The sequence below is a fragment of the Ambystoma mexicanum genome, chromosome 1q, assembly GCF_040938575.1.
Source record: "Ambystoma mexicanum isolate Mex_15411 chromosome 1q, UKY_AmexF1_1, whole genome shotgun sequence".
Taxonomy (NCBI): Eukaryota; Metazoa; Chordata; class Amphibia; order Caudata; family Ambystomatidae; genus Ambystoma; species Ambystoma mexicanum.
This window is the reverse complement of record NC_090922.1, coordinates 536,400,244-536,427,259: the sequence shown is the minus strand read 5'-3', so window position 1 is coordinate 536,427,259 and position 27,016 is coordinate 536,400,244. Positions and strand designations below refer to the sequence as shown.

Below are 27,016 nucleotides of genomic sequence, written 5' to 3'. Positions count from 1 at the left end.
CGCCTCTCATTTTCGCCCTGTCTATGGAACCCTTTGCGGCCAAGATTCGGCAAAACAACAGCATAACAGGGCTAATAGTGGGTGGTCAAGAATATAAAATTGCATTGTATGCAGACGATTTCCTAATTACAGCATCAAACTTAGCAACGTCACTAGAAGCACTATGGGCAGAAATTAAAGCTTTTGGCATCCTGTCAGGGTTCAAAGTAAATCTAGCCAAGTCCGCTGCCTTCACCATTAACATCTTCTCACAAGAAAAAGATTCTTTAGCCCCTCTGACACTAATCCCCTGGGCGTCAGGACCAATCGAATACCTCGGGGTACACATCACAAAAGACCCACTGCGCCTGTATACAAGTAACATCCCTCAACTAATCAGTGACCTCCAACGATCTTAAAAGGTGGAAACAGCATGAAATGGTTCGGGAGTATAAAGGCAGTTAAAATTAACTTAATTCCCAGATGACTATACTACTGTACAGCCTTACCAATCCAGATCCCAGGTCCTGCTCTAAAAACCCTTCAGAAGAAAATACAAGAATTTGTCTGGTGGGGGGGGGGGGGTTAAGGCCTCGAATCGGCAAACTAATTATGCTGAGGGGGAAAGCACAGGGAGGGTTGGGAGTACCCGATCTGGCCAGATACACGTTAGCCACCCAATTATGAAGAAGCCTGGTCCCCCGATTTCACCTTCTAGCCTACCACACTTACCAAAGATTAAGCCACGTACACACAACGGTCCCCTCCTATCCAAATTAAGAACAGTTCAATGCTGGAAAACGGCCTCCTTGGCTCGCTTGGTCCCCTAACTCCAATCTGGAATAATCCCGACTTCTCGCCAGGGAATCCCCCAGCCGGTTTCCAGGCCTAGATAGAGGGTGGGCTGAGTACAACTAGCAATTTTTTACATCTCGTTTGAGAGATGTAAAACAAAATTCGGGGTGGGGGAGCGTGAGAGATTTCGATATACTCAAATCAGACACTCAAATCAGACACTGAATGTCCCACAGGGGAACCCGAGAAAAATGCTCCAGAGAGTTGACAGCATTGGAGCTCTCATTAACGTATCCAACTAATAGAGGTAGGATCTCAACCATCTATCGTCTACTGGACAGGGCAGACCCGGGGAAAAAAGAAAGATACATGCTGGAGTGGGAAAAGGATCTGGGACGAGAGATTGAGGTGGAAGAGTGGGGGAAAATATGGGCAAGGCTACACAAAAGCTCCTAGTGCATTTCAAAAAGGGAAGGGAGATATAGGTACTATATCACCCCAGCTCAAATCCACAGAACCAACCCGAAGATCCCCGGAACCTGTTGGCGAGGGTGCCCGGTTCCTGGCACACTGTTTCATATGGTCTGGAAATGCCCTAAAGCGGAGATATATTGGAAAGAAATATTAAAACATTAAAGAAATCTCTGGTCTCGCAATACCTTGGGACCCAGGAATCGTACTGTTGGGCGAAACAGGAAACGGCGCATTTCCAGTCTCCGGCCAAATCCCCCGTCTATGCACACATCTTCTCCTTGCAGCAAAAATTGTGATGGCCCGACTATGGAAACACGAAAGTGGCCCCTCCATAGCTCTATGGTGGTCTAAATGCTGGGATATAGCAGTCGCTGAAAAAATCACTGCAATAAGATTGGGCTCCTTATGTGGAACCATAAACACATGGGACCCATTCATGGACTACGCAGCTAAATTCCCAGCTCTCACCATGAGACCTCCACTCACCAGATGGCTTCAATGCTCCCCACTTTATTAGACATTTAACCCCAGGCACAGCGCCTCAGGAACAGATCTTGTCTCCACTCACCAACGGTACAGACTATAGTCATGGACGCAAGAATACAACCAATCATCTTGTCCATCAAAGACTGCGATAGCATAGCAAACTCCTGTCAGTGTTGTAATGAACAATTTAATGCATTGCTCTATATGTTGTACTGAAATATAAAACCCAATAAAATATTGTTGTGAGAAAAAAAAACGTTTTAAATAAAAACTTAGACCACCTGAGACAAATTCTCATCTACCTACCTTCCGTGAGGACACAGAATCTGAGAAACAGGGATGCCCACACATCTTGTGAAGTGCTACCTGGAGGAAGTAAATGGGGGATTCCCCAGAGCCGCTCCATCTGCAGTACCAGGTTATCCGGTCTCCTACATTCAGTGATTCATTCTGTGCTGCCTAAACATTGCAGTTCACGGGTATGAGGCTGAGAAAGATTAGGGAGTTATCTCATCAGTTTGCCATATTGATGTTGCTCTCCCCCAATAAGGCAGCACTATACCCTCCAAGTTCCAAGACTGCACACTGGCATAGCCCACAATCTATCCAGCACCAGCAATGCCCCAAATATGTTTTTTTCAAGAACAAGGAATTTACAGAAGATGCCAAAGGCTGTGCGTGCAACCAGCCAGTCCTTGGCTCAATCCACAGAGCCCTGTCCAGCAACATTACTTCTGTCCGACTGCCACCTCACAGCACATTAGTTATAATTACCAACAGGGCATTAGTATCAGCCACAATAGCAATCCCTTAGGGGAAACACCAGTGAGGGGGAGAATGGAAATACAGAATAACCAACCACTAACAGGGACTTGAGAGAGAAGTGGGGGCAATCAATTAAATTTCAGACTAATCAGCCACCTTTTCAAAATGACACACAGCCCTGCAGGGAGTATCTCAGACTGGGGTACCATCTTCAGGGTAGATAGAGGAAGGAAGGTGGGCCAGACCGTGGGAAATACCAGAAAAGAAGATTAGCAGATTGAGAGCTACATCTCAGACAGTAGCAGAAACCATACCCAAAGGGGTAGGTGGAGAACAGATTCAGAGGAGAGAAATTAGCGTCTACTGAGAGATACAGCCCAGAAACTCAGAGGAGACCAAAATGGGTGGGGGGGATAAGGGTTAAACAGGGGAAGAGATGGAGAGAGGGGGGCACAGGGTGAGGGGGAAGTGAGAGAGGAGAGAGCAAACAGAAGAAACCTTAGCCCAAGAGGGTGGGCCATAGCTGGTGGGCTACAATAACACATACAAAATCCATAAATAGGGCAAAGAAGTATTTGCTAGTACGAGTGTGTAAAAAAAAAGGCACTAACATTAGCCTAGGAGGGAAACCCACAGGTAACAGATAGCAATACGTGAGACTGCACTGTACCTAAGGACACAAGGGAGAAATACTTGCTGGTAAGTTCAAGAAGCAAGCTGGATGCTAGCAGGCTGATTAAGGAGCCATTAAGTGTACTGAGCCGTATATCCCGGAAAACTGTATTTAAATTAATTAGGGAATAGTAAGGTAGACCAACATTGCAGTCAATTGGTACTCAATTTGCATTTGAGTTAACACATTGTGACACAGTTGGCACAAAGATTCTTTACTGTTTCTAGCTCTTGAAACTAAGTCCTTCAATCTTTCAGATGAAAGCATAAAGCCCCATCTGAGATTGGCAATACAATACAATGCCATATGTGTATGCACTGGTGGATCTCATCAGATGCTCCACCACTTATCCCAATGATTTACATGAGACTCCATCTGATACTATGATGAACAAAACCCTCAAATGAGGATGCAATATTCAAGCCCATCTTCATGATGCACAAGAGGCGCTATCTAAGGCTAAAACGCCCACAATTGTGATGTTAATAAGACTGGGACAGGAGCACTTCACCCTCCCTCCATCAGAAGATAAAACAACCACCCCATCCCAAGGATTTACGAGGGTCTCCATCCCCCCCTAACCTTCTAGAAAGTTACATAATGCTCCATCCAAGGTCACAGTGTCTAGCCCTCATGAAAGTCCATTCACATACAACACATCACTCCAATGAGATACATGAAACTCCTCCATATAAGTCTACATTGCCCATACATAGTTTGACACTTCATACAAGGGCAGAAAACTCCCCTCAAACCATGCACATAACGCTTTTTTGGTGCTGTATCGCCCATCCTCAACATGCACAGGAGACGCAAACTATGGCTTAAATACCTAACCCTTGTGTACAAGAGACCCAAACCAAAACACCCCATCCTATTACTAGGTTTTCCTCCATGACATACGCAAACAAGGACTAAACTTTTTTGTGGTCACTGTGACTGCAGTTGTGCTGTGCAAGTTTGCCAAGCAATATCTGTCGCAAAAGGAACGCTACAAAAAGCTGAGAAGAAAACTATGCGAGCCCTACCTGTGCCAGGCCTGCCCATGATGATCTCCTTTTTGGGGGCTGGGTGGCTCGTATAGTTGCTGGGCACGATGACAGGGAGCAGTGCAGTTGGCGATGGGTGGAATGCTAGAGGCTGAAAAGGGGAGGAGATGCTGAAGACAGGCGGGGGCTGCTGCAGTGATCCTGATGAGCTGGCAGTGCTGATCGAACCCAGGAGAGAGGAGCTGGCCTGGCTGCATGGCAGGCTGCGGTTTACACTCTGAATCTGTGTGGCATTGATGGGAACAGGAATCTGGAGCTGTGTCTTGGAAGGATGCTCCTTAGCACCCTTACCCATGCGTGGGCTGCTGCCTGTGCTCGCCATATCCAAAGGCTTCTCCAGGAACTTAGAGGGAAGTGGCACTTCTGGATTGCGCACAATGACAGGCGAGTCCCGCTGCACTGCAGGCACTCGACGAATGGAGGGGCTAGGATCAGAGGTGATGCCGGCAGGAGGAGACAGAAGGAGTGATGGGGAAGGTTGCTGTGAGCATGAGGAGAGAGTGGCTGGCGACACAGATCGAAACCCAGCTACTGTGCAGGATGTTGGGGTGTGAGAGACTGACTCAACACCTGAGTCCATACTGTCACTCTTCTGGAAGTCAGCAGCAGAGCTGGTGCTCCCATGGTGCAGGTCTGGTTTCCTCTTGCTGGGGCTCATGGGCACTGTGAATGTTAAATTGGTCATGAACGTGGGCAGGATGCCCGAGGAGTGCCTCTCCCGATGGTGAGAGTGATGCACCATTTCAGGAGTCAGCACGCCACCTTTAGGAGTGCTGGCACTAACATGGCGACTGCGAGCAGCATTCCTCTGAATCACCGGCGAGGCATTGATTGGGCTGAAGTTTGCTGGGCGGAAGCCAAAGAGTGGGGATGGTGAAGGGGATGGTGTGGGGGAGAATGGGGACTGGTTGGATACGGGTGAGAATGAGGGGGTGCCTGAGCGGGAACTTCCTAGGGACACCAGCATGTTAGCAGCTTCACATTCATCAAAGTCAAAGCGGGACATATCAGTTGCCACCAGGCGAGGTCGGGAATCTGTGCGAACACTGCTGGCCTCGCTATCCCTAGAGGTGTCATCCCAGTCAAACTCAGTGCTTCCCTCTCGCAGGGCACTGCTGCGGCCCTCCGACAAACTCTCCATCTCCTTTGTGCGCATAGAGAGGTGCCGGGAGCAGTAACCTCGCCGCTGGGACTCCTTCATGCAGCCATCGCGTGAGCAGAGCCGGCGCCATTGCTTCCCATTGAACTTCTTGCGGATTCCGTTGGGAGTGCATACCACATCGCCCTTCTTGTACTTCTGTTGGGCAGCAGTCAGCGGCGTGCGAGAGCGAGAACCAGGGGTGCTGCACTTATCCAGAGATACACTGCTGCTACGGCTGCAACCATCCTGGCTTAGCAGTGGCGACGGCTGCTCGTGCAAACGACTCAGCATCAACCCAGTGCTGGTGAATGCTGGAGATTTTGGTGGTGAAAGGATCTGGCGCTGCGGGAGAGGCATCTTCTCCTCTGGTGGTATGTTAAAGCTGATTTTGGACACCTCTGCATCCTCCAAGTGTTTGAGCTCTGCAGCAAGGCCAGTAACAATGCAGGACGAGTGATCAGCAGGAGTAGCAGTGATGACGGTTGCTGTTGAAGAGGATAGCATGAAGGTGGGAGCTAGGTTCCGGTTCTCCTCACACTCTCTAATAGCTGTTCCTCTGGGCTCTGGGACCTTCCACCATGGGGCGCGAAGGAGACGCAGGTTGGATCTGCTTACCCATACAGATTCAAGCTCATGCCTTAATGGTGACGAAGGAGTTTTTATGAGCTGCACTCTGTAGGAGCCGGCGTTGTGATTTATCTCCAGCACCACCCCTTCCTGATAAACCATCTCATCTTGGTCTATGCATGTACAGACAGCACTACCTACAGTCACTGCATCCAGCATGGGTGGAGCATCCAGGATGACACTCACCTGGTCACTGCCCTGCACATTATCATAGTAGGTGGTACACCGATCACCAATGAAGAGGATGCCTAGATCCTGGTTGCGGCGGATCTGCTTCACCACCCCGGGCCTGAAGTTTCCATCCCTCCGGGCTAGGACATGCAGAGACTTCAACTGGTGCAAGTCATACTCTGCAGGTGGCCAGCCTGGCACTGAACTCCTGGAGACCATTCTGCCCTTTTCAATATCGTCTTCCAAGTCTGCAGAATGCTCACTGGCTGTGTCTGTGGAAGAGGATCGAATGGATGAAGGGCAGCCAACCTCTGTCACTGGCACCACATGCTCTGGAAGTAGCTCTTGGTTGGAGTCCTGTGAATGGCCAGTAGCTGAGGCCTCACTGCCACTGCTGCAGTCATCTCTGTACTCTTGACTCTCTTGCTCGTCAACATACTTCCTTTTGGGAGCCTTGGATTTAAATGTAGCTGTCTTCCGGCTCAGAGGAGATTCACATTTGCCCGTACCACACTCAACTTTCGACAATGGATCCTGGGCAGTTTCTCCTGTCCCTGTGCTTTGGGCATCCCTGTGTTCATCATGGCCAGAGAACTGCTGTCGGTTTCCGTATGTAGAGCACCTAAATGCAATTTCCTCCGAGTCCGGTATCTGAGCGTCCCTCCCTCCCATCTCCACCTGCATCTGATGAACTCCAGCCAGCAAAGAGGTCTGCTGACTGCTCTCCTCCTCTGCCTCCCCCTCCTCTTCCTCCTCCTCATCCTCATGCTCCAGCTTCTCCTGCTTCCCTTCTTCCAGGGATCTTTTCTGGGCCTTAGCTCGGGTGGAAGCAGGCGACCTGTAGTGAGAGGGCCCAGAAGCTTTCCTGGCTGGCTTCATCTTCCTCAGCAGAGATTATTTACAGAACCTGTAAACAGGAACAAGGAGACAAGTTAAAACTAGTAGAAAGCACTTCATAATAACATTCAACTAAGGAACTTAAACTTCTGCCCAAAGCACTGGTACTGCTAAATCCTCATTTGGAATATGCCAATGATGAAGTGCCTCTTCACTTCAAATCAGTCGCCTAACACTATAAGAAACTTTGTAGTAGTTTAAGACAGAGTAGAGCTTGCCTTATAAAAATTACGCAGTATACCAGCTTTTAAATAGTGCCTGATGTGTTCATACAGAAGGGCCAAGATCAAAATTCTTGTCATTCCATACAATGTTTGTTGTGCCTCATAGGAGTCATTCTTGAATTCTAATAGCCACATGGATCAAAATACACAAAATGCCCGTCAAACACTTTTTCATATGACTGTAAAAAAAAAAAAAAAAAAAAAAAAGGATTTCCCTAAATACCAAAAATACATTTTGAACTCCTGTTTTCAATGGCAAACATTCCTCAGGACTGTGTAAAACAGACATCAAATGGGAAATCTCATCATTTCCAAATAGAGAATAAACAAACAGTTTTGTTTTCAGCAATTCAAATTAAGAAGCAATGAGACAAACTTAATCAATTGTGTGACTGGTTATCGCTTTAAAAACTGAACGGCGGTTGCACATTTCAATACTGATACCAAAATATGTGCCTGCAATAGTGAAAACTGCAATTTGTTCTGGTACTGTTGTGAAAAACCAGACAGAATCCAGAATTGGGTAAGACGTTTCCTCTTGATTTACCAACACCACAGGAGAAGGCTTACTCCCTATCATATATGATTTATGGCATTTGTAAAGGCGCCTATACACAAGTGTTTCAAGGCGCAACGAGGCAAGAAAGGGGGATAGAGGGAGGACAGAGACCATTATTTTACTAGGCCAAGTGGCATTGAGATTGTGCAAGTGCAGAGGAGGGGGTAGGGGAAAAGTGCCATGGGAAAGGGTTGGGGTCGGGGGGGGGGACTGTAGGGTTACAGATACAGACCCAAGTGCAAGGGTTGCCAGGAGGCAGTGCAGGTGTGCAACTGGGCGGGCAGGGACCTAGGCCCGAAATCAGAGGATAGCCAGGTGACCAGTGCAGTATCAGACAGGAAATCAGCAGGGGAGAGGAAGGGAGAATGCAGAAGCAAAGAGGAAGGTCTTGAGGTGCTTCCGGAACCAGAGATGGTTCTCCTCAGGTTTCAGAGAGGCAGGGAGGCTGTTCCAGAGGGAGGCCCCAGCCGAAGAAAGATCTACCACCAACTCGTTGCTTGGAGAAGCGAGTGACCCTGAGGGAATTGTGGGTGGAGGAGCGAAAAGCTCGAGTAGGAAGGTATTTACGAAGTGAGAGTTGGAGGTATTGAGGACCTTGGCCCCAGAAGGCCTTGTGGACAATGCAGAGGGTCTTTAACTTAATCCTTGCAGCCACTGCGAGCCAATGAGAAGATTTCAGTGCCGGAGAAATACGATTGCTGCGCTTTAGGACAAGGACAAGTCTCGCAGTCCTGTTCTGGATGAGTTGCAGAGGGCGGAGAGGAGAAGCAGGCAGATTTAGAAAGAGGATGTTGCAGTAGTCCAGCCTAGAGAGAACCAGAGCTCTAGAGACAGTGAGCTTCTGGGGCAAAGAGAGGAAAGGAAGAATATCTCTGAGGAGGCGCAGTTGGTAGTTTGACTTCTTATAGACGTCAGAGATGTAAGGAGAAAGGTAGAGTGTGGAGTCGAAGATGGCCCCGACGTTCTTGGCCTCACAGGTGGGAGCAGCAAGAGGGCCAAGGGAGGTCGGCCAGAGAGTGACAGGAAAGGAGGGTGCAGGTGTGCCAATGAGGAGAATCTCCGTCTTACTGGCATTAAGGCAGAGATCATTGGCAACACACCACTCCTGGATAGCAGACAGACAGTCAGAGATGAGGGAAGGAGAAGAGGTGGCAGAGGGGGAGCCTGAAAACGAGCTGAGTGTCATTCGCATAGCACTGAAAGTTGGAGAAGAGAGCGGCAATGCGGTGGGCGAGAGGTGCCAGGTATTGGTATTGGTTGAACAGCCAAGGAGAGAGGTTAGACCCCTGGGGAACACCATAGGTAGAGAGTGAGATCGAGGAAAGGAAGGACCCAAGTAGGACCTGGGAGGAGGGTCTATCGGAGAGGAAGGAGGTCTGCCAGGCCAGGGCCTGATCAGTGATACCCAGGTTATCACAGAGACGATTGAGCAGGATGGCATGGTTGACCATGTCAAAGGCAGACGAGAGATAGAGTAAGATGAGGACAGAGGGGAGATTTAAATCAAGGTTAGAGAGCAGGTCTTCACAGATGTTCAGAAGAGGTTTCCGTGCTTCTGGCTGCTCTGAAACCAGACTGATTGTCATGGAGACAACCAACAGATTCAGTGTGAAGATTAAGCTGGGAGATGGCCAGCTTTTCCAGGAGTTTGCCCAGGAAAGGAGTGATGGAGATTGGGCAATAGTTACCCGGGCAGGAGGGGTCGGCTGAGGTTTTTTTGAGAAGAAGGTGCACAAGAGAGTGCTTTGGGGGAGGGGGAAGGCTCTAGTGGCAAGAGTGGTTGCAGCGAACGTGCTGCTCTCTGCTTCGGCTGGTGGCGTTGTGGTAGGGGAGTTCTCAGCAGCAACTGACAAGCTGGGGCCACCGGGGGGGGGGGGGAGCCTTCCCAAACGCCTTCCCAAAAGCCTTCCCAAACGCAGAACAAGATGTAGAACTTAGAAGCAGCTATAGCTGCTCAGCCATAACAATAACACATAGGGTAAGCTACCTTCCCATCTTCCCACTGGACCACAGTGGAAAGAGAAATCATTCAGCACAACCCTGTTGGTTCAGACAAGTCTCGGGAGGATAGCTCAGGGGCAACGCGTTCGCCTTGGAAGCAAGACGAAGCAGAGCAACACAGGTTCGATCCCCGGGTCTGCGCTTAGGAACCTCCGGGTATTAAGCGCTTTATAAATAACCAATTACAAATACAAGCCTGTTAAGTTTCACACTTGTGCCGACTAACAAACCTAGGTGGCTTCGACGGCCACACAAAAGAGGCTGGTAAGAGTTCCTTGCTAGGTGGTTGCAACAGTGGCACTCAGACCAACCACCTTCTACTTGCCCTACACTCGTCCATCAGTAACCAAGTCAGAGGTTCCCCTCACCTGCTGACCCTGAAATGAGTCTGAAAATTTCCTCAACCTTCTGGGCCGCAGGGACACCAGATTCTGGACCCAAATCACACACCAACCCTGCATGTTTTCTCTAGGGTTGGCTTCCAACAATCATTTTCTTACTAGCAACTTGGCTCAACTCAACCCTCGTCCACATAGACGCACAGCTCACTGATTGACTAAAGCATTAATGGAAAAACTGCATTTGGTTGTAAACCTTGAGACAATTTACCTCTCCCCGGATGGCATCAAAAAGGGACCACACCTGTGATGGAGTGAGGCAATGTGCAAGAGCTCGACAGCAACTTCCGAAGCACTGTTTACCACAGCTCAACTGCACTAAGGTCTCCTATGGCACTAGATTAAGTACATGTTGCCGTTGATAGGATATATAATATGGCATTTATTACACGCCTGTACACAAGTATTTCTAGGCGCGACAAGACAAGGAGGGGCAAGCATAGGGAAGACAAGGAACAAGTTACTTACCTGTAACTGTTGTTCTCCAGCATGGGTCTGGCATGGATTCACATGCTCATGAATATTCCCCGTCGTCAGGCCGGGAATCCTCGGTATCAGTTTCGTTTCTGATCTGTCTTTCTTAGTAGTAACCAATCACTGGTCTCTGGGTCATACGGCCCCCAGCCAATGACTGCCCTCTCCCTAAGCCCCGCCTCTGGCAGCCATCCTCAGATTTGGTAGCACGTAAAGTGGCAGTATGATCAAGTGAAGAGCCGCAGAGGGGTAGGCGGGAGGGTTTGCATGTGAATCCATGCCAGACCCATGCTGGAGAACAACAGTTACAGGTAAGTAACTTTTTCCTTCTCCAGCATGGGGTCTGGCATGGATTCACATGCTCATGAATATAAGAATACATAGAAGTATACACATGAACAACCACGGGAGGTGGCAACAGGCTCAACATTAAGCATCTCTTACCTCCTCACCAGGCTCACCTTAAGCGAACAGGTTGCGCAGCACTGCTTGGCCGACCCTGGACTCCTCCCTGGAGTCCCGGTCGACGCAGTAGAATCACGTGGAGGCGTGTGTCGACCTCCACGTCGCAGCCCTGCAGATGTCGAGCACGGGCACACCAGAAAGGAACGCCGTGGTAGCAGCGATCGCTCTGGTCGAGTGGGCTCTCGGACGGCCTGGCAGCGGTCGGTTTGCCAACCGGTGACAGTGCATGATGCAGCCGGAGAGCCATCTGGAAATGGAAGCCTTCGAGAGAGCCTTCCCTTGATTCACAGGTCCAAAGTTTACAAACAGCTGTGATGTTCTCCGAAAACTCTTCGTGCGGTCCACGTAGAACTTCAGCGCTCTAGCTACATCCAGCGAGTGCAGAGTCCTCTCAGCCGGCGAAGAAGGCGACGGGAAGAAAACTGGCAACGCCAAGGGTTCGTTGAGGTGGAAGTCTGACGGCACCTTGGGAATGAAGGAGGCGTGCGTCCTCAGCACCACCCTCGTGTTGTGAAAAGTCAAGTATGGTGGCTTGCAAGATAGGGCCTGGATCTCTCCCACTCGTCGTGCGGAGGTGATGGCCACGAGAAAAGCTGTCTTCCACGACAGAAACCTCAACGGTGCCGAATGCATAGGCTCAAATGGGGCCCCCATGAGCCTGGTCAGCACCACGCTGAGCTCCCACGCCGGGGCAGGGGCCTTCACCGGCGGGAATGATTGGAACAATCCTTTCATAAATTCCTTCCCCAGCCGATGAGACCACAAGGACGCCCGTCCCGTAGTCCTGGTGTATCGTGAGATGGCGGCCAGATGTATCTTGATGTAAGCGTGAGCTAGTCCAGCCTTGGCCAATGACAGTAGGTACAGCAATACTTGAGGGGCCGTAATCCGCAGAGGGTTAATCTTCTGTGCACGGCACCAGACGGAGAACCTCTTCCATTTATGTCCGTAGCACTTGAGAGTTGAGGACGCCCTGGCCTTTGCAAGAACCTCTCTGCAGTCGGCTGGGATGTCGTACCCTCTAAACTCTAGTGCTGGAGGAGCCAGGCCTGCAAGTTCAGCGACTCTGGGTTGCGATGAAGAATGGCGCCTCCTTCTCTGGAGAGAAGATCCGCGTCCGTCGGCAGCTTGACTGGTGTGGACGCTGACAAGTCCAGAAGGTCCGGGAACCAGATCTGTTTCGGCCACGCCAGTGCAACGAGGATCATCCTACACCGGGACCTCTTGAGCTGGTTGATGAGCCCGAGCAGCAACGGCAACGGAGGGAACACAAAGAAATAGGCCGTCCCAGGGGACCGAGGAAGCATCGCCCATGCTCCTCGGCTGGGGGAACCTGTTGGCGAACCTCCGGCACTTGGAGTTCGTCACCGTCGCGAAGAGCTCGATCTGGGGTTCGCCCCATCGTCGGAAGAGTTGATCCACTTGATCCTGGCGTAGTTCCCACTCGTGGCACGAGCGCAGCTCTCTGCTGAGTGAGTCGGCGATGGTGTTTTTTATTCCTGCCAGATGAAAAGGCACCAGAAACATCCCTTGGGCGACGGCCCAATGCCGCAGATCCTGGGCTTCCTTGGATAGGGCAGGGGATCTGGTTCCGCCCTGCTTCCGGATGTAGAACATTGTGGTGGTGTTGTGGGTGAAGATCCTCACCACCTTGCCCTTGAGGGACGGAAGAAAAGACCTGAGGGCCCAGAACACTGCGCAGAGCTCCAAGATGTTAATGTGGAGTGACTTCTCCTCCGGGAGCCAAAGGCCTCTCGCGTGAAGATCTCCGGAATGCGCTCCCCAACCTTCCAGGGAGGCATCCGTCGTCACCGTCACCTGGTGAGCTGGGGTCTGAAAGTCCATGCCCGCCGATAGATGAGCGGGTACCCCACCACCGGATCGCCTGACGGAACGTCTCGTTGAGTGGGATCCTGTTCTCGAAGCTGCCAGTCGACTGGACCCAGCGGGCGTCGAGGAACTCTTGTAAGGGGCGCATCTGAAGCCTGCAAAGGCGCACCAGATAAATGCAGGAGGACATCATCCCGAGGAGGGACTTGATAGATCTTCCCCTGGCCATGTCCATGGCCAGCAGACGCTGCACCTTGCCCAGGATGATCCTGGTCCTTTCCTCCGACGGTGAGGCCAGCCGCGCCACTGTGTCGAGCTTGGCTCCCAGAAACAGGGCGACTTGCAACGGGACCAGGTGGGATTTTGGAAAGTTGATGGAGAACCCCAGGTCCGTGAGCAGCTGGACGGTCTTCGCAGTGTGCTCCATGGCAAGCTCCCTTGTCCTTGCCCGGATGAGCCAGTCGTCCAGGTAGGGGTAGACGTGGATCCCCTGCAGGCGCAGCCACCGGTGCGAGGCACTTGGTGAACACCCTGTGTGCCGACTTCAATCCGAACGGGAGGGCCTTGAACTGGTAGTGCCGCCCTTGGACCACGAACCTGAGGAACTTTCGGCGTCTTTTTAGAATGGGGATGTGGAAATACGCATCCTCCAAGTCCAACGACGACAGGAAATCGCCCTCCTCCAGCTGACCCAGCACGTGCTGGAGGGTGACCATCCGGAACTTCTGTGCCTTGATGTATCTGTTCAGTCGTCGCAGGTCCAGGATGGGACGCCATCCTCCTGTCTTCTTCTTTACAAGGAAGTATCTTGAGTAAACTCCGAAGCCCCGAAGCCTCTTTGGGATGAGCTCGATGGCACCTTTCTTGAGCATCGCCCTTACTTCCAACAGTAGTTGAGGGACGAGATTTTCCTTCCTGGCCATGGGTGGAACGCGAGGGCACTTCTTCTGGAACTCGAGAGCGTGCCCTTGGGCCAGGGCGTCCAGCACCCAACGGTTGGTGGAGATGAAGATGGACTCCCACACGCTGATGAACTTCGTCACCTTGCCGCCTTGACCTCCCTGTCGACGACGACGGGCACCACCTGACTTGCCGCGTCCCCCGTAGGCTTCCTGAGACGAAGATCTTGCCGCTTGGCGGTACGTCGAGGAGCCACTGCCGGATCCCTTGGAGGCACCATGTCTGCCTCCGGAGCTCCAAAAGGACGGTCGTCGTCGTTGGAGCACTCCCAGTGCCCGGCAGTCTCCGAGTTTGTCTTGATAGCCTGAAGGGACTCATCAACCGCCTTCCCAAACAGGTTGTTCCCGTCGAAGGGCATGTCCAAAACTTTGGTTTGTACTTCCTGGCGGAAATCCCTCGCCTTGAGCCATCCTCGTCGTCTCAGGCAAACGCTGTGGCCCAACTGAAGGAAACCGGTGTCAGCGATGTCCGTTGCCACCGTGATGGCGTGGTCCGAAGCAATCTCACCTTCCTGTAAGATTTCAAGGGCCTCAGCCCTTTTGGCGTCCTGAAGGAAGTCCAATAGAGGGGCGATTTTGAACCACAACTCCCTGTTGTAGCGGGCTACAATAGCCAGGGCGTTGGCCGCCTTGATAGTCATTGCTGCAGATGAGATGACCCGTCGTCCCATCGTGTCCAGCTTCCTGCCCTCGCCGTCCAGGGGGGAAGTTGATGTCGAGGCCGATGCCCCCCCCCCAGCTTTCTTCTTTGCCGCCGCCGAGACGACCAAATCCGGGGTAGGTTGCGCCCCAAGGCACAAGGGGGCAGCGTCGGGGACCCGGTATTTCTTCTCGTACGGGTCCCTCTTTGCAGGCGCCGTGGCAGGGTTCTTGAGGAGGGCGAGCCCCTCATCCCAGATGTCATCAAGAAGTGGCACGGCGAGGACCGTCTTCCTTTTAGCCTTGCGCCGTTGGTAAAGGAACCCTTCCTTCTTCTTCTCTTCGGGGCAGAGCTGGAAGAGCTTGGATGCCCTGGAAATCATAGCATGGAAGGATCCAATTTCGTCGGGTGGGGATGCCCGAGCAGGGGACAACGGGGGACACGTCCCGTCGTCGCCTCCGTCGTCATCTGTACCTGTCGTACCCGTGTCCGTGCCTGTATCATCCCTGTGGGTAGTAGACCGGGGGAAGGCAGAGCAGGCCACAGAGGTGGGAGAGGTGGCGGAGGATGCGTCCTCCTCGTCTTATGCGGTGGACTTTCCGAAGGTCCCGGCTCCGGTTCCCCCGTCAGGTTTGGCTCAGGTACCTCCGTCGGGGGGAGGGGCAACCTTGTCCTTATCCCCGAGCATAAGGACTGAATCGCTGACAAAATGGCCGCCGAAGTGTCCGGCGGCACCGGAAACGACGGGCGTGAGGGCTCTTGAGGAACCTCGTCGGCAGCACCGTCACTCTCGTCGTCGCCCTTGCCTACATCCCTCCCGATGGGCTGGGCCTCCTCCACGACTTCGATGAGCTCTTCTTCAGAGGTCGTGTCCGTATCCACGATGGCCACCTGCCCCTCCCCCTCCTTTTCCAACGGGGACTTTGTGAGGGTCTTCTCGATGGGCCTGAAATACGACTCCCTCCGCGGTGGCAGGGAGACTCTGGATCCTGAGGTCGCCTCCACTGGCGTAGCCTCCACAGGCTGAGCCAGGGCCGCTGCGACATCCTCGATTGGAGGTCTTAGCAGGGTGAATTAAGGCCATTGTCATCTTCTGTACGCCTGGGGCCTTCACCTTGGGGGGAGGGTCCGAGCCTCGCTCCCCCTCTGCCGGAATCTTCGAGATCGACCGGGGCCTCTCCAGAAGCTTCGCCGGGTTCTCGGGTGTCCTCTTACCCGAGCCAGAGCGTTGGCTCGTGGTTGATGGCGCCGGGGAGGATGCGCCCTGCCTGGCAGCCAAGGAGCCCGACCGTTCGGCACTCCCAGTGCCCGCGGACTCGCGGTGCTTGGCCTTTTGTTGCGCCCCCATCGCCAGGGTGCCCTCACAGGACTTAGAAGACCGCTCGGACTTCTTTTTCTTCTTCTCGTCTGACGGGCTCTTCCCTTCCAGCCAGTTGGCGAGACGTAGGTGGCGATCCTTCATGGTCCGCTCCGACATGTTCCCACAAAACGCACAGTCCTTCTCCACGTGCGTCTTGTCCTCATGGAGACAGTAGAGGCATAACGAATGCTCGTCCTCCTGGAACACATTCTGAAGCTGGTATCCAGGGCAGGTCCTCAACAGCTTCCCGAGCGTCGAGCTTCCTTTCTCCTGGGCCATGTCCAGGGTAGGCCTCGGAACTTCTGGAATCCTCCAAAAGCGTACCTCGATGAAATCTTCACCCTTGAGGGGCGTAGAAAACTCTGAAACGGGTCCCCGTTGATCGGATGTAGAAACGGTGGAGCTTGAGGCTCAATTTAACCGAAAAATTAGAAAAATCTCCTGAAAAAGCGCGAAAACGCAGCAAAAGCTCGAGAGCTACAGCACGAGGACTCCCAACACTTGAACGTGCGGTAAAAATCTGAGGATGGCTGCCAAAGGCGGGGCTTAGGGAGAGGGCAGTCATTGGCTGGGGGCAGTATGACCCAGAGACCAGTGATTGGTTACTACTAAGAGACAGATCAGAAACGAAACTGATACTGATTTTTTCTATACCAAGGATTCCCGGCCTGACGACGGGGAATATTCATGAGCATGTGAATCCATGCCAGACCCCATGCTGGAGAAAACAACGTTCTTACTAGGCATTGTGTCATTAATTCTGGGCTGATAAACAAGTCTGTGCTGTATGCTACAACCTTGCAGGAACTCCACCACTTCCTTCCCCCACTACGTATGCAGGGCACCCTTCCACTCCTAAATACAGCACGCAGAAAGGCAATGGTAGTAGAGGGGTGGTCAACAAACGCAACTTCTGGCCACTTGCTATAATTAATCAAAACAATAAAAGATTACTTACCGCAGGGAACACATCCGAGTGGGCTACCTTAGCCCACGTCCACTTTTTGTAGGCCTGAGAGGGTAACTACACTGGCCTCATGGCTGTGGCCTAAACTCTCTGAGGTCTCTTCCACTTCAGAACTTCCCACTGTCCGGCTCTTCTTTCGACCTTTACACTAACTTTCGGCTTCTCTAGACCTCCCAACAATCTTTTGGCTTCTGTGCACTCTGTTTTCTCAAAGTCCAGGGAACTTACACATTTACCTGCCTTTGGGTTTGGAATGGTGGTATCCTTTACCACCACCATATACACATTTGTCTCCTCTGGATTAGAGTATTTCTTTCTCCCTGCTCTCCCCATCAGGGTCCTCGCTAGGCAATCTGGTTACCCTCCTGCCAGCATCTCTCCTTATTGGGCTCAGGCTTCTGGGAGGGGTCCATTCTTCTGGCCTTTGTATTTCTTCCAGGTTACTGGGTAGAACTTGCCTGTGGGAGTGAACTCCTTCAAACTAATTCTTGGCCTATTCTCGCCTTTGTATCCAACAGAGCTTCTGCTGGATAGACTTCAGCCGGCAGGCTACCTCATGCCAGGTAGTGGTCTCTCTGTATTTCCGTGGAGCGCGCAAGTAACCGGTCTGGTCCCTCAGGGCTTGCACTCCTTTCTGGTTTCCTTTAGCCCATCCTATACACCCACTGAAATGGGTAATGTAAACCAACCCAAAAGTGGTCTCTCCCTTGGGCAGCCCATATCTGTGAGAGGTGCCTTGATTGCCCCCAATCCAGGCAAGTTTTAACTGGGTCTTGATAGCATTGTTATCATATTGGATATGAGGAAAATTGGCTTCACTGCTCTTACTGGTTCCACATTTTTAAATATGTGCCATGCCATCAGCGCCATCTTGGAATTCCCCATGTATGTGTTCAATGGGCAAAATGGGGTGGTTGTACTGCCGGCCCATGCACTCTGCGGCCGACTTGGAATCCTCCCTCTTTTCAGATAAACGGGCAAGTAGTTTCTATTAAGCATTTGTGGTTTGCCCATTCTGCGAACTGTCCCGGTCAGGAACAAGGGCTGCAAAGACGTGTAGTTGACGTGTGCCGTTTGAGATTCTAGCATTCCCTGAAGGGACAATATGGTAATGCCTCTCAGAGAGGGTGACGAGCCCAGGAAATCCTACTCCCAATCCACCTACTGAACGGCACCTCGGATAGTAGCCGGGCCACCCAAGACCCCTGTGGACCTGTGCCTCTAACTCACCACAAAGGTCACCAATACTTACTCCTAATACAACACTTGTTCGCCGTGGTGTCCATATGCCTAGAGCAGGCTGTCTCAGACAGCCTAGCCTTCATGTAGTGCTGAGGGATTATCTTTCGCCTCTAAACATCAGTTTACCCTCTAATTAGATTACCCATTGATGTGGGATCAACTGTGTCTCAACCAATTCCTCACTCCCTCGCTTCAACAACAATCAGACCAAGAGTTTGTGGTCAGTTTTAGGGTGAAGTGGGCTCCACAAAAGCATTGCCGTAATTCCTCTAGTAGTACTGTTCATCAGGCTTCAATACATGTGATGCATATACCACATTTACCTCCCCCCTTCTTTATCTGAGAGAGGACAGCTCAAAACTCATAAGTAACAACATCAACAGTCATCTACATTGACAACTGAGGATCCAACAGGTGGAGAGTGGGTGCTGACAGTCGTTTTACAAGGTAAAGAACATAGTTTCATGGCTGCGCAGCCACGTTTCCTTCCAACACATAAGGCTGTCTAGGGCAGCAGTAGCAGGTTACAACACATTTACTATCAACTGTGCATAGCCATGTAGTTTACTGATCTTATTTTGAGAAACAAAGCAAAATACTTACTTGGTGGGGGGGGGGGGCAGGGTGGGGGTTGATGTAGGTACTGGCGGGTGTATATTCTGGAATTCACATTATTTACTTTCCAAAAGTTGGTTCTTGCCGTCGGCTGTCTCATGTTCCTTAAGATATCCATGGGGACTGGCTAAATCGTTTTCACTCAGTGTGCAAAATCAGGGTTATGTAAATGACTGGAATTAACAGACAGGCACGTCATTTCACCAAAATGCCTGTGGTAGCGGAAGTGGCATCACACGATACTTGACCTCTGAGTACATCACAGGAAGTGATGTCATTTGACCCCACCCCAAAGTGACTTCACGGGAAGCGATAGAACACAACCTTTCACCCCTTGACAAAACAGGAAGTGGCATCACATAGCATTGTTCCCAAGTACACTAGGAAAAATAGGGTTTTGATATCACTGTAATGTGCTATATATTTTATACAAGAATGGATCAACATATGTATCATTAAAACCATTGTGTATAGACCCATATTACCAAATTACTGTGAATGCAAGCAGACGTCCAAGGCCAAATGATAACGATGTGTTATTGTATAACACTTATGCTTAAGCGCTTTATAAAGAACAAATATACATACAATAGCAGTCAACCTGTGTTGGTACTCCTTTATCAACCTTAGAAAGATGAAAGGCTGAGTTGGCCTTGCCGGGATTGGAAGCTACAACATGCAGATCACACACACACATTGCAGCAGTGAGCACTCAACCAACAGAGCTATCCTACTGGTTATAGCCATTTTACTGGACATAGTAAAATTAGCAATTACATGTCTGAATGTTCTCAAAGTCAGAAAGCAAATTACACTCTGTAGTGGATACCTTTTAAACTGATAACTGAGATATATTTTTTTATTAAAATGATTTAGTTTGATTACAAACTTTACATTCTACATCATAAAATGGGAATTAATTTCCTTATTCACGTTCTAAAAAAATATAATTACAAATGTATAAAGTCTCTTGAAAAGGTTATTTCCTAGGCATTCTGTATCTTTTGTTTCTTCCTCCTTATATTGCGTCTGTCCAGATTCTTCTTCTTATCTTTATTCGCTACTGCCGACAGTCATAATTGTGTGCCAAAATTGAAGTACTCTATATATGAGCGTGTTGTTGTTACCTAGGACTATCTGTGCCCAGCATTCATCACGATCCATTTGCCTGGTTACTTGCGGGATCATATATTACAGAAATGTTTCTTCTCTGTCACTGCCGGGCATTCCATGATAAAATGGAAGAGTGTTTCTCTTTGGTCCAGCTGTTTACAGAATCTGCAGAAGGCTTCTTCTGCTGCGATTTGTTTTGATGTCATGAGATATTCACATGTGGGAAGAATCTTCAGTCTTAATATTAAAAAAGTATCCCTCATGTGTCGATCTGGAAACAGTACCAAATATTGTGGGAGTTGGTTCAGTGCTCTCACTTCAACAGTTGAATTAATGTCTGTGATATTGAGCTTTTTTAGTTATAGTACTGATCCAGTCATTGCGTTGGATTTTGATCTTTAATTTTAGCGGTCGATTCATTAGCATTTCACTAGTTGCTTCAGCGTTCTGCAATAGTTGTATGCATGTTTGTTTCCATGTTTTTATCACAGCATCATTTGATCTATTCAACTTATTGAGGAGGATGTCAATTGGATGGATGACGTTGTCTGCAAGTGTTTTTCCAAATCAGTCCAGATGTTTCCAGTTGACTGATTCCAATGATTGTATAGCTAGCTCAAATCTAATTCGTGGCATTGGGTAAAATGCCGGCAAAGCAGTATTTTCCTCCAGAAAATGCCTTCTATCAGGTTCCAAATTTGCAGAGGTATATTAAACATTGTTTCGCTCCCATATGTCAAAATGGCTAGCACCTTTTGGCGGTAGAATGTCATCACTGGTTTCAAGGAGTATTTTCTATACTTTTTGTGTATTGCTAATACTTGACAAGCTAATGAAAGACTTGGTTTTTAGGTGTTCACACCATCCTTTTTCAGTTTTGGATTGGTTCAACCAGACTCCTAGATATTTAACTGTTTTTACAAGATTCATTTTTTTCCCTTTGATGAAAACTGCTAGGGGTCTATTCTTAGGATTTGGGCACTGTGTCAATGCCATGGCTTGTGTTTTTTTTATGTTGATCGTTAACTTGTTCTGTTCAGCATATTGTTCTAGGTTAGTCCGTCTCTTCTGGAGCCCTTCTTGTGTCCTATCAAGGACGACTATCTCGTCCGCATACATCATGTATGGAATTTCAGTGGTATTCAATTTCGGTGGGTTTGCAGATATCGTCGCTTGGCTCTCTCCCAAATCTGATGTGTATGAATTGAATAACGTAGCAGACAAGGGGCAGCCCTGCTTTAAACCATTAGATGTTGGCATTAATGATGACATCACGCCTTCTTTTGATAGCCTGACACAGATTGATGTCTGGGAGTAAAGAACTTTTATTGGTTCCATAATTTCTTTGGGACATTTCCATGATGACAGTTTTTCCCATAACTTCTGGCAGTTAACCGTGTCAAATGCCAGTTGTACATCTACAAAGATTGCATACATATTCTTCCTCATTTTCTCATTTTGCATTTTCTTCCTCAGAGCTTCATGATTTAAGAGATTTAGAAGCACCAAATTAACATTCATGCACACGTTCTTTGTAAATCCAGTTTGTCTTGGATCGTAACGCCCGTTCCTTGTAGCCCATTTGGTTAATCATTTCAGCAAAATCGCAACAAAGATTTTGTTCAATGGGTCTAGGAGGGCTATTGGACGATAGTTTGAAGGTGAAATTCTATTCCCTTGTTTGTATATTGGAATTAGTGTCGCTGTTTTCCATGTTTTCGGCAGCAGGGCTAATTCTTTGCTGATGTTAAATAAATATAGACATATGTCAGCCCATGTTTCTGGATTCTTTTTGATGACTGCGTTACAAAGGCCATCCGGCCCTGGGGCTCTTGAACCATTTAGATGTTTAATGTGGTTAAGTATTTCCTCATAATCCCACGTTATCTCCTATTTTGTTATGGATCCTAGGTTCTCTGCTTCAGATATGTTGTTTTGTTTTGCATATAGGAGTGAGAAATATGCTAGCCAGTCATCCTTGCAAACACCAGAGATCAATCTGTCAGCTTGATTTTCTTTGCCGTTAATTAAATTCCATAAGTCTCTGGTGTTTCTTTTTGATGGTGCATTCAGCATATTCTCGTTCTTCGCTATCTGTGCTTGACAGTTTCTGATCCAATTTCTACATTGTTGCTTATGATGTTTTATTATTATTACCCGTTCTTCTCATGAATGTTATCTCATGTATAGCAGCGGTACTCCAGTATAAGTTTACCAGGGCAAGTCTTTCAAGACTCCTTTCAGAAGTGTTTTCGAATTTCATGTAACTTCTTTGAGGGATTTAATTCTAATACGATAATTTGTATACATGGATTGGGATTGTATGAGTCTACCACTCTTCGGTTCGCTTCTGCTTTAATAAACATTAGAAGGCCTGCTGACTGGCGACCCTTTGGCCTCAAAATTGCCGGATTCATCCTTGTTACATATCCGTCACATACTGGTTGTTGTGATATCCATGTCTCTTGTAGACATATCACATCAAAAGTCAATAAATCTGAATTACGATTCCCAAAAAGATGTGCTGAGCCCCTTGTATTCCATGAGCATATAGATATGATCAAACTTTTTGTAGGTTGTAGTGGTTATTGTCGCATTTTTTCATGTTTTCTATTATTTAGTTGTTTCACATTGCAATCATGTCTTAGCTGTACACCTCTCTCTGTTTTTTGGCTCAGTAGTCTTGTGTCTCTCACCTGTTTTGTTCTTTTTGTTGAGTGTTGGGTTTTGATGGTACATTGATTAGATTTTGTCCAATTTTGAGAGACAGAGTTTACATCCTGACTTTGGTCGGTCTGGGTTATTTGAGATTTTGGTTGTTGGTTGTTGAATTCATCTGTTAAGTAGCGGAATCCCAAGGTTCGTAGTTCCGCAGCATAGCTATCTGTTACTTGATCGCATATTCGCTGCGTGTTGAATTGTACCTCCACTATGTCCATATCGCCCTCAAGTGGGAACTCTCTTACAAGAATATCTTCGGATCGTATATTCTGGAGATTAGGGATTGCATCTAGAAACGCAAGGTGTTGGTTCTATTGAGGATTAAGTCATCATCTTTAGTATCTATCTGTTCAATCCTCACCATATATACACCAGTTTTCTGCCGCGGATCAATAAAGGTTAGCAATTTTAAATCACTGCAGAAACTCTGCTGGTGATGAGTAGATGGCTCCTTTTCTATATGTCTTCTCATTGGGCCTCAACAGTCACTTTTTGCCTTATAATGCTGTCAGGTTACTCGTCTATCTGGTGCTTTGTTATGTCTCCATGTGTTGTCTGTAGGTGTTGTTGTTGATAGCTCTAGCTCTATTTCTGAGATATCTTCACATGGGAGAATGTCTTTCTCCATATTCATGGAATATCCTTGCTCATATACATCTACAAGGTATAATGATTCTTCTTGGTCTTCGAGTGAGATTCTACCGCTAATTAATATAATTTCTCTTTCTATGGTGCATGTTGACAGGTTCATAAGTAATTCCTGAATTTCTTGATCTTCTCTCGTTTTTACATAGATTTTTATCTTTTTCTTAAAAGATCAGAATTAGTATCAACCATAATGTTTTTGGTTGGTTGTGTAGCTTTTTGTCTTGATTGTTGTGGAATGGTCTGATTTGTTGGTAATGTTAAGTTGCGCAAGAATGCGCGTGAATCCCTCGTTAATGGTTTTCCTTTTTTTACAGGTTTGTTATGCTTCTCTTCCTGTCTTTTTTTGGTTTTAGAGCCTGCAGTTTTCAAAGTTCTGGGCTTAGGGTCAAATATAGCAAACAAAAACTCAGTGATGGTCTGACCCGCTGGATTCTCTGTTCTTCTGAGTTACATCTACTTTCCCTTTTTTGGGGGAATTCTTTTTTTGGCTAGATGCCATATCCGGTTGTTTTGCATGTCTGAGTTTTGGAATATTCCCAGCCTCAAGCAGACTCATTTTTCGTGGGAGGCCCCAATTCGATACTATCTGTCGCTAGCGTTTGGGAGTTTTTGGTGTTTTGCTGTGTAGCAATTTGACTTGATTGAGTTTGCTGTTCATCATGACTCTGGATATAAGCTTCGTTGTGCGACAGTTTTCCTGGTTTATCGCCGGTTCTTTTAATCCTTGTTTTCTTATTTTCTCTTGAAGCTGTATATTTTCTTTGAGTTGACAATCATCTCTGTCAATGTTAAAGTCATAAGAACTTTATCTGCTCTGTCACTTCTCGTGACATCGAAGAGCTGCGCCTGCCATTGTAGTGAGGCTTCTGCCGCAGTATCGAGTCTTTGTTGAACTTTAAGTGCAAATGTTTCCAAAAAGATTTGCTTAGTGTGTACTAGAGCCAGCAAAGGAGCCTGATCTTTTAAAGTATCATTCATTGTTTCATACAATTTCAGGATAGACAATAAAGCGTGGGTTGATGCTGTTATTAACGCATTTTGTAGATCAAGCATCGTCGTTGATATTGCTGGGTGTATTTTCTGATGCTCTCTCACATTGACAGTGTTCAGGGGACATCTCATTGTCTCTTCTCTGTTGCTGTTGGTCAGCTGGAGTATTTACTGCATCTCTCTGTGGTGGTTCGTTAAGGTGCATTCCCTCCTGGTGAAGATCGGGTTTTGATTCCCAATTCCTGGGTATCATTTGTCGTAACCTGTCTTTGCAGTCAAACATCAGGGTTGAAGTCCTCTCCCTTTCTCGCAGCTTTCTAGCGATTGTTGTTGGATTATTAAATATTGTGTGGTTTTTTTCATGATTATACATCAACGATTCTATTTCTGTTATATCTAACTATAGTCTGGCCAGCCTCTGGCTTGCTCCAGTGTGTATTTCCTTTGAATTATTGGAAAATACTGTGTCCTGATCAAATTTCTGTTGCCATAAACGTTTGGCTCGAGCTGCTTTTTTGGAGTGGGCCAGTTGTGGTGTCATTTGATTATCTGTATACTAATATTTTGTTTCGATCATTGACAGTTTGCTAATCTTCCTTACTGGGCTTCAAATAGAATTGCCTTCTCTAGTGGCTGTTTCATTAGCCATCTTTATATCCAAAGTCTGACTTTTATCCTGCAAAGAAGCTTCTTCTGATGCATTAATTCTAGGGGCAAGGAGATTCTCCTTGTGGATGAGTTTGTGTTCTAATTTATCCTGTTTATCATCATTGGATTGAGTTGACATGTGCACATCCGGTGATCGGTCATTCATCCCACCTTGTTGTGGTATATTCTCTATGGGCCCACAATCATCTTCGTGCTGTGTATTTTTTGATGGAATTATATCTGTGACAGCAGTTAGTATAACAGATTCTATAATAGTGGGAGTTAATTGCAAGGAGTTAGGGATAGGTTGTTAATGCCTGGGAGAGTTAATCATCCCTGGCATCGGCCACTGATTGCGCTTGCTCTTGTATGGAATGTTTGGATATAGCCTCTATGTCAGCGCGCTGCGCATCTCCACTTACCTTTGTAGTGGTATGTTGGTCGTGCTTCCCTTTCATTGTCGTTCTGGCCATTTTGCATGGTGCACGGAGCGGAATGCACAGTGACATCGAATCAGTGACCACCAATGATTCGGAAGGCGGGACTGCATTCGCCCATAGCCACGTCTGTGGTCCCGTCAGAGAGACCATTGCGATGAGTTGTTTAGCTATTGGAGACGTCTCCTTGCATCTCCTAAAGACGCCTTAAGACTCAGCACAGACTCTGTGCCGAGTCGGGTGCTTTGAGTCGAATGCTCCTCCTCCTCCTCCTTCTGAAGAGATGGAACATAGACTACCAATAGTAGCAATGGGGTCAGGAAAAGAGGAAACAGTACTCCGCTGATTCGAAGGTCCACACTCCTTAAGACTCAGCACTGACTCAGCCTCACCTACTCTGCTGCATTTCGCGTAGCCTCGAGGAGTCCGAGTTAGTATGCCCCACCAGCACACCGGGACGCGGTGTGGAAGGATACAATAAAGTTTGCTTTGTGGTCGGGAGGCTTCCTATAATTACAATCTAAATAGTCTCCACTGTCAGCTCTGCAGAGAGTGGATCAGTGATTAGAGGTGAAATCAGAAGGTAAGTAGTTTGGTGACACCGTGAGTCACAACAATAATCAAAGACTCAACTCTCTGGGTTGTGATGAAGTGGTGATAGTGCAGTGAGTCCTATAACTGAGATTTAACAGCAGGCCAGTTCATCTGCAGGTCTGGTGCAAAGTTGGCCACATGTCAAGTCTGCGTGGATGTAATTTTCTGGCTTCGGAGGTTGGCAAAATACATACCATTGGGAGGGTTCATAACTGTGTATCAAAGAATTTAGAGTAGCGCAGGGAAAGCAGCGCACTCACACGGCATCCCGTACTCTGCACACTCATTACCTCATACAGGCAAACAAATATCCGGAACATCATGCCATTGAGATAGAAAAGATAGAAACATTGCAACAAAGCATAAATTGTGGCACAATGAAATCAAGGGCCACTTTATGTGCTATGGTCAAACATTTCTACACTGCACACAAGCTTTTAGGCACAACAATGTTGTCATGTGACCGAGGACACCAAGAGGGAATGTCTTGTGATGATCCTAACCGAGACAACGGCAGAAAAAAAAACATGCTATAACTGCAACTTGCGAAAAGCAAAATACATAAGTCTGAAATGGATGCTTACTGTACTCTAAATGTTTTTTTTTTTTATTTACTCTCCAAGGCCTGTGTAGTGCTTTAGCACAAACTAACGAGAGAAGGTATTTCTTGGAGAGCATACAAAGCGTTCAAATCAAACGTTCTTCCAGTTCTCAACGAATCTGGGGCCAAATCACCAAGAGGTCAACCCAACAGTGCACAAATTATCCCCTCAGGTTTAAAGGGGGTTCCCACACCCTTGTTCAATTTTGCCTCTGGCTCGTGAATTTCCAACACCCTCCATCTCAGTGCCCCAGAGTTAAGGGCTTCCCACACCATTTGTCTCAGTATCTCTGAGCTTGTCCATACTCGCCCCAAAGTCCTTGTTGGTTGTTCTCGAGGAGTAAGAGTTGGAATTTCTGCTCCACAGAGTGCTGGTGTCATTTGGGGTTCACTTCTTTACACCCTGTCCAGATGGCACCCTGCCCCTTAGACGTCTTGGATGTTGGGGGGCGGGGGTGCTGGTGTCCCAGCCT

At 48.2% G+C, this 27,016-nt stretch overlaps 1 protein-coding gene across 5 annotated transcripts in view; it reads right to left on the bottom strand.

The window, feature by feature from the left end:
• CIC (capicua transcriptional repressor) overlaps positions 1-27,016 on the bottom strand; it is a 2,254,744-nt gene that overhangs the window by 2,124,876 nt on the left and 102,852 nt on the right. For all 5 annotated transcript variants that reach the window (XM_069640957.1, XM_069640955.1, XM_069640959.1 and 2 more), the window contains exon 2: positions 4,201-7,067. In XM_069640957.1, the coding sequence (XP_069497058.1) occupies positions 4,201-7,039 (2,839 nt within the window). In that variant the 5' untranslated portion in view covers positions 7,040-7,067. The remainder of the gene's footprint in view (positions 1-4,200; positions 7,068-27,016) is intronic.